The sequence below is a fragment of the Oryza sativa genome, chromosome 7 (assembly GCF_034140825.1).
Source record: "Oryza sativa Japonica Group chromosome 7, ASM3414082v1".
In the NCBI taxonomy this organism is placed as follows: domain Eukaryota; kingdom Viridiplantae; phylum Streptophyta; class Magnoliopsida; order Poales; family Poaceae; genus Oryza; species Oryza sativa.
The window spans coordinates 26,932,318-26,938,991 of NC_089041.1; the positions used below are offsets into that span (position 1 = coordinate 26,932,318).

The 6,674-nt window shown below is 40.7% G+C and overlaps 2 protein-coding genes across 3 annotated transcripts; one reads left to right on the forward strand and one right to left on the reverse strand.

Moving 5' to 3' along the window:
• The first annotated feature begins 682 nt into the window (after positions 1 to 682).
• Positions 683 to 2,647, forward strand: LOC4344071 (10 kDa chaperonin, mitochondrial). Its single transcript, XM_015791886.2, has 3 exons — positions 683 to 861; positions 1,374 to 1,516; positions 2,373 to 2,647. Exons 1-3 carry the CDS (start codon positions 757 to 759, stop codon positions 2,419 to 2,421), a joined length of 297 nt encoding a protein of 98 aa, XP_015647372.1. The 5' UTR covers positions 683 to 756; the 3' UTR covers positions 2,422 to 2,647.
• Positions 2,648 to 3,163: 516 nt separating this feature from the next.
• LOC4344072 (uncharacterized) lies at positions 3,164 to 6,674 on the reverse strand. 2 transcript variants are annotated; one of them, XM_015791885.3, is made up of 6 exons: positions 6,429 to 6,674; positions 5,438 to 5,488; positions 5,324 to 5,357; positions 4,121 to 4,161; positions 3,598 to 3,657; positions 3,164 to 3,510 (listed from the first exon to the last, which is right to left on the reverse strand). In XM_015791885.3, the coding sequence occupies exons 1-6, from the start codon at positions 6,492 to 6,494 to the stop codon at positions 3,445 to 3,447; spliced, it is 318 nt and encodes a 105-aa protein (XP_015647371.1). In that variant the 5' UTR covers positions 6,495 to 6,674; the 3' UTR covers positions 3,164 to 3,444. The 2 variants fall into 2 exon arrangements, with proteins under 2 accessions (XP_015647371.1, XP_066168382.1); XM_066312285.1 differs by lacking the exon at positions 6,429 to 6,674 and adding an exon at positions 5,564 to 5,738.

Below are 6,674 nucleotides of genomic sequence, written 5' to 3' on the forward strand. Positions count from 1 at the left end.
GGCGGCGGCGAGTCGGCGACCCAAACCCTTTATTCGCTCGTGGGCTATACAAAGGCCAGAGTCATGGGCTCATAATCAAGTTGGGCCCAAACTCGATTACACAAGGGCCAACTAAGTAATAGGCATTAAATGACGATTTTGCTATATAGTGATTTCCTATATTTGTCGCAATTTTTTTTCTAAACAATTCACACATGTAAATATATTATAATCATAGTGTAATTATATTATATAAAAATTATATGTAACTTTTATATAATTATAAAATCGTTAAATTTGTTTCAAGGTTTATACAAGCAAGCAAGGAAGAAATGACAGTGCGCGTATAGGTGAGGGTATTCCGTCACAACTTACAAGACATACACGCTTCATGGAAATAGTATGCTACTACGTATCACTTATCACAGGATCTTTGAAAAGTTACATACAATTTGTATTATAATTATATACATACAATTTACAAATAATTACATTGTATTATATTTACATATATCAATTTTTTTCTAAAAAAGTTTTATGACAAAATGTATTAGCTGGTCCCTTAAATGAAATGGGCCGTGGAGGTGGGCCGGTCCAGTAGGAGTGGAACGTTCTAGAGGGCCCTGGAGAGGGGCAAGCCCGTAAATTCGCCGCCGCGTCGCCTCCACCTTAAAACCCTAAACCCCACGAGCGCGGCGGAGGCGATCGAAGAGTGTAGAACTTTTGCTCGGTCTTTTTTGCTTGCTTCGCAAGAAGAAGAAGAAGAGGGCGGCGGCGATGGCGAGGCGGCTGATCCCGTCGCTGAACCGCGTGCTGGTGGAGAAGCTGGTGCAGCCCAAGAAGAGCGCCGGCGGCATCCTCCTCCCTGAGACGTCCAAGCAGGTTTCCCCCACGCTGTTCTTCCCCCCCTCGATCTCTCGTGGTGCTACTGCTGCTTCTCCTTGCTGCTTCGAGTTGGCTGCGAGTGTGATGCGATCCGGTGAGGGGAGGGGAGTGTTTAGATCTTGTTCCATGCGCGCGCGCGTGGGGGTTAAGTTGGGAGCGTGGTGTTCTTGCTTAGAATGTTTGATTTCGATTGCCTCGTTTAGGGTGCTGATGGCTAGGGAACAATTTGTTGAAATTACTTGTTCGAATGATGCATGATTGTGCTTAGCGGGGTCAGATTGCGTTTTTGTAGGCCGCAAACTGTTAATACATTTTGCAATTGTAGTAACAGAAATTTGGTTATGCCTATGTCATTAGTCTCTCGTAAAGAATTGATTTTTTCTATTATTTGCGCTTTTGGATTATATAATCATGCTGGATTGCTAGTTACACTGTTACTGTTTTATTACACTAGTTGCATCACCTTGCTAATGTTGATTGTTTAACTCTGAATGTTCCGCTGAATCCAGCTCAACTCTGGTAAAGTGGTGGCTGTTGGCCCTGGCGAACGTGACAAGGATGGCAAGCTGATCCCTGTTGCTCTCAAGGAAGGAGACACTGTTCTCCTGCCTGAATATGGTGGACTCGAAGTCAAGCTTGCTGCTGAAAAAGAGTATGTGAACTATCTCTCCATTGCTTCACTTGTTAGTGAGAATGTACCTTTCGGCATATTGCTAGGGCAATGTAATTACCACTCGTTGCATACTATCATAGATGATAGATCTTGTAGTGCTCTCATAGTACAATAATGTGTATGAGCCCCATCGGTTGGCCTAATAAGCCAAAGCAAAAGCATATATTTGAATTTTCAAACTTGAATTTGAAGTTGATTTTAAGATATTTTCAACGTAATTTCTTTTTAGCATTGGTTTTTAAGTTGCTAGGAACAAATATATAAAAGTTTTACCTATAAATTAACTTTTATTCCCTAATAAGGGAATATGGGCAACCAATGAGGCTCTCATGACCTCTATCGGCAGCATGCTATAGCACCGTTGTTTATGGCTACCATGTACGAAGTAGTAATTACTCTCTCCGTTTCACAATATAAGTCATTTTAGCATTTCCCATATTCATATTGATGTTAATGAATCTAGACATATATCTATCTAGATTCATTAACATCAATGTGGGAAATGCTAGAAGACTTACATTGTGAAACAGAGGAAGTACTTGTGAGTGCTACAGTTAGGAATTGATCGAATACTTGGTGGTGGTGTTGCTGAAGAACCGGGAACCACACGTGCTTCCTCGTTTAGGCTGCTTTCTTCTGGTAGTTCAATATTTAGAATGCTTGCTGTTGCTAGCTATTGGTTGAACGTTGAGTGGGAAAATGATCTATTATGATGATTTTTGTTCATCCAATATTCTGTATGTTCCTGATAGTTATGCTGATACTGTTGCTGTCAGTATATGATATAAATTATGTTTTACCATTGCTCTAATAATCTTTGCATCTGGAATTCCAGGTACCTTCTCTTCAGAGAGCATGACATCTTGGGCACCCTTGTGGACTGATTTGGATCGTCATGAACGCCATCAGTAATCAGTTGCGCTAATGCAAGGCATGTTTTTTTAGTATTGGATCGACGGGACACAATCCTCCAGACACAACTGTCTTTTATGATGTCGTAGAATTTTGGCTAAGAACATCATGAACTTGCAAAAGATTGTTGCTTCCTTTTATCTGTTGCGATGAAATTCAGTAAACGTTAACGCATCTGAAGAGCCTCTTCCTTTTTAATCTGCTCTGTCTTCTATGCATGTTTGTGTTCTCTGTGTGCTGGTTGGATATGTGTCGCTGTGACCCGAGCTTAATGCGGAGAGATCGATAAGCGGATGTGACTATGATTCCCTCGTTAAATAGTTGATTGATTGAATTATATAACCGCTTTCATCCCATTTGATTGGGGAAATAAATCGCGCTCATCGCTCATCTATCTTGGATGAAATAGTTGATTGAACCCTCTTCACCTCTTATGCTTCAGGCTGTTGAAGTCGTGAATTATCGCATGCAACTTTGCTGTAACAAATGTCATTTCAAACCAGGATTTAACTTAAATTACAATATAGTATAAATCACGGATGTAGTAAACTAGGATATGTCCATATCCCATCAGGCTCTAGGTTGCTATATTCTGAGACGGAAGGTTCTAGGTTGCTATATTCTAAGACGGAAGGAGTATGTGGTTTTGTCATCTTTTGGAACTATATTTTTCACCATTCTCATTGTAATAAAGTTTGGCAGAACAGACAAATATACTTCTAGAACAGTTTCAGGCATTTTCATTCTCATGAAAGCTGACATAAATCCAATCACAAAAAAACCGATCAGTTGATTGGAACTGTCGTCTGTTCGGGAGGATGTAATAATCTGAAATAATGCGGCTAGCTCATGTCTATTGATATTATCGTCTATCACAATTAGCAGAATCATACAAGAACCAGCAATCAGAATTATCAACAGCGCCAGCACGCCGCGCCTCAATAAAATCCCTCAGTTTGGCGTCTGCAGATCTTTGAACAATATCTGGCTATAATTCATGATCGTTTCTCATAGGCATTCAGAAATCTTTGAGCAGCATCTAGGTTCAGCTCTTTGTAAACCTGGCACAGAGAACAATATCGTGAGATCTCAAGGCAGTTTTGCGTGGTGGTGGTTATTGAAGTGATGGCTGGGAGTCAAGTCCATACAAGTTTCTTATGGGCTTCTTCAAATGTCTTGCAGAACAACTCTGCCTTTGTTGCTCCAACCTGAGACAGTAACCAATAACATATTAGTGCGCAATCAGATCGGCCTGTTTCAAGGAGAGATGCCACTGAGCACTCAACAGCGCCATTCCCTCTTAACCAACAAAATATGTACCATACAGCCTCAAAAAACAGTGCATGTAGGATGTAGCTTACAGATGTACTATTTATATTTACCAGCTTTAATTGATGGACACCTCAAATTTTTCAAAAAAAAAAAAATCCAGGACAGCCATGCTCACGATCATTTTGCCAAATATTTAAAATCTCTTACCAAAGTTCTTAACCGCATAACAGCAGACTTTTATGACAAATCGCATCCAAGGAGATCTTTGATTTATTCCTTACTGGTTTACTTATTCATATAACCGACACATGATATTAAACAATCTTTTTGAAACTTCCATATTATACTGAGCAGGTAGTTTTGTGAAACAAAGTGAAATATATAAAGAGGAAATCCCACCTTTTTCTCAGCAACCATCTTCAATTTTTTCATGAATTGATCTGAGAAACATGCAAGAAAATTCATCAATATCAGTATATGTAAGCTGGTATTCTTTATTGAAGGGCAGCATATGAGAAATACATCTACAACTGCAACCAAAGTCTTCATCCCCTTATGCACTGTTCATGCAAGTCCCACAGGAAGTAACTGACCTCAACTCAAGTCATATTACAAATATCACCAAGCTACTGCACTAGAGAATATATTTGTCTATTCTAAAAAAATCAATACTACCTTCATCCCCAAATGTAGCTATTGTCCAGGTGCATAGCTAGAAATAGCTACAATTTGTGACAGAGGTAGTATTATTTTCCAATCTTCATCTCCACAACTATTTTGAAGATCTATTCCTTATGATATTCAAAACTGCACATTGCTCAGAACACAGCCTTTCCTTATCATTTCAGTGAGATACATCTATAGACTTCTCCCATGAGAGGGACTTGTGCTGCAAGTATCTCATCAATTTCTACAACCTTGTGCCAAAGTGTACTTAAGTTTGAAGGCCACAAAAAAGATCAGTTTGTGCGAGTGTCTATTTCAACTCTTTGAGTGTTCTGGTTCTCAATTGAATACTGGTAACTCAGACTGTTGTTACAGCTCAGTTTAGCCATCCAGGAAATCAAGCTTCCATATCTACTCCCTATTAATCTAGTTTGGTTATACACAGCTTCAGTTGTTCAAGTCAAGAACAAGAAAATCCTAAATGGGGAATTCAATACCTACCTGACCCAATTCATAAAGAGTGATCAAATGATTTCTGGACCTCAAATTGAAGAGAAATTGATATGTGCTGTGAATAGGAGTCCAGCAACATGCCAAGTTGATCATTAATATGGAATTAAGTCCCATGGAAGTCATGAGTATGTCATGTCTAACCATGGAGAATGAGGATTGTGGTGTGAAATGACAAACCCAGGGCCTCAGAATAAAGGCCCAAGGCTAGTTAGCAATTGGAAGAAGTGAATAAGTTCCCCATGGGATTCACATGAACAGGGATGAAGCAGGAAGAGCAAACTTTATGGTAGTGACACAGGACGTCATTCCAGCATAAGAATATAAAGTTAAATGGGTATTGCAGGTTTAGTTTTCTGCTGTAATAATTGGTAAGATAAGATTAAAAGCAGAGCAATCAAATATTTATCGATAAGCCTTCAGTACCAGATGACTCATTTTTGTTGCCCCTTGTTGCCTCCTGCAAACAATAGCTTTGTTAGAAATAATTACAAAATACAACTAGGTAGCATTTAGATAGTTAAATTAGTTCATACACACCTGAGCCCGTGATTGCTGTGTGCTGCCTTTGCTTGATGCCCCTGATTCAGCCTACATCCGGCGAAAAAAATTTCATCAGTTCATGACCATATCACGAGATCGTCAAACAGGAAAACAAGCACTGACCATATTTACTTCAGATCATTCTTCATTGAAGCATTGCCCATTGATGTTTCCATTTAAATTTACTTATTATTGCAGCAAACATTGTTACCGTTCAACCCAGTTTTCTATTTATGAAAATGAGCTCTACCATCTAGTTCTCTCTCAACCATAGCCTCCAACTCAATGTTATGCAGAGAGAAACACAAACATGCTTGCAAATAGCCTGTTAAAAGTTATTCCTAATATTAACCTACACACTTCAAGGGGCTAAAATTAGTGTCACTAAAAATAGCCTGACCACATAAATGGCATGGGAAACACAATTGCATGGCTCTGTAATTGAAGTAGCATGGTTATATTGAGATATGACCAACTTAGTGTATCTCTAGCTTTTAGAACCATCTGAAGTACAGAAATAAAAATCCTACAGCTCTACATCTTCAAAAGAAAATTCCAGATGTACTGCATTCTAGCATCCTTATATTGTTAAAGAAAAAAAAAGAGTTTTCCTCTCTCTATCTCATTTTAACTAACATCACTCAGGCAATTACCAGTGCACTATCATCTCTACAACTTCTACTGCGCAAACAACTCAGGCTAGAAGACAGGTTCATGACGCAATTCGACGGATCAGTATAACCAAAGTGAGATTATCTCAACATAATGCGTAATCCAGTCTCCACGCACATCAGCCCAAGGCCACAAATCAACAGCCACCCAAATCAACCAACCCATGCCCTAAAATCGAGACCCCTCTTGCTCCCCCAACTCAAGCACCTGAACTGCTAGATCGCCGCCGAAACGCCGATTCGCCCCCGCCCTACACGTGCTGGAAACGAGAGAGTAGGGTATGAGAAAGGGGGGGAGGGGAGGGGATGGAAATTACGCAGTAGTCGCGAGATCGGACGACGGGGAAGAGCTCGAGCATCCGCCGGAACTCCCTCTCGTCCATGGCGCCGCGCGCCGCCGCTACTCCGGCGATGAGCTCCGCCTCCGCCCGCGCTCGTAGGGTTCGATCCGATTCGAGCGAGCTCCTCCTCTCCCGATTCGTTGCTCTCTCGCTCTCGAAGCCTCGAACTCGCTGGAGACGAGACGAGACGACGACGGCGAGTCCAACCCAGACGGAGCCGAC

Coding starts and splice junctions, on each gene's coding strand:
- LOC4344072 (XM_015791885.3), bottom strand. CDS start 6,494: ATGGACGAGAGGGAGTTCCGGCGGATGCTCGAGCTCTTCCCCGTCGTC. Junction 4,162..5,323: donor CAACAAAAATGAGTCATCTG/GTACTGAAGGCT, acceptor CATGTTTCTCAG/ATCAATTCATGAAAAAATTG. Junction 3,658..4,120: donor AGATGGTTGCTGAGAAAAAG/GTGGGATTTCCT, acceptor TTACTGTCTCAG/GTTGGAGCAACAAAGGCAGA.
- LOC4344071 (XM_015791886.2), top strand. CDS start 757: ATGGCGAGGCGGCTGATCCCGTCGCTGAACCGCGTGCTGGTGGAGAAG. Junction 862..1,373: donor TCCCTGAGACGTCCAAGCAG/GTTTCCCCCACG, acceptor CGCTGAATCCAG/CTCAACTCTGGTAAAGTGGT. Junction 1,517..2,372: donor AAGCTTGCTGCTGAAAAAGA/GTATGTGAACTA, acceptor CTGGAATTCCAG/GTACCTTCTCTTCAGAGAGC.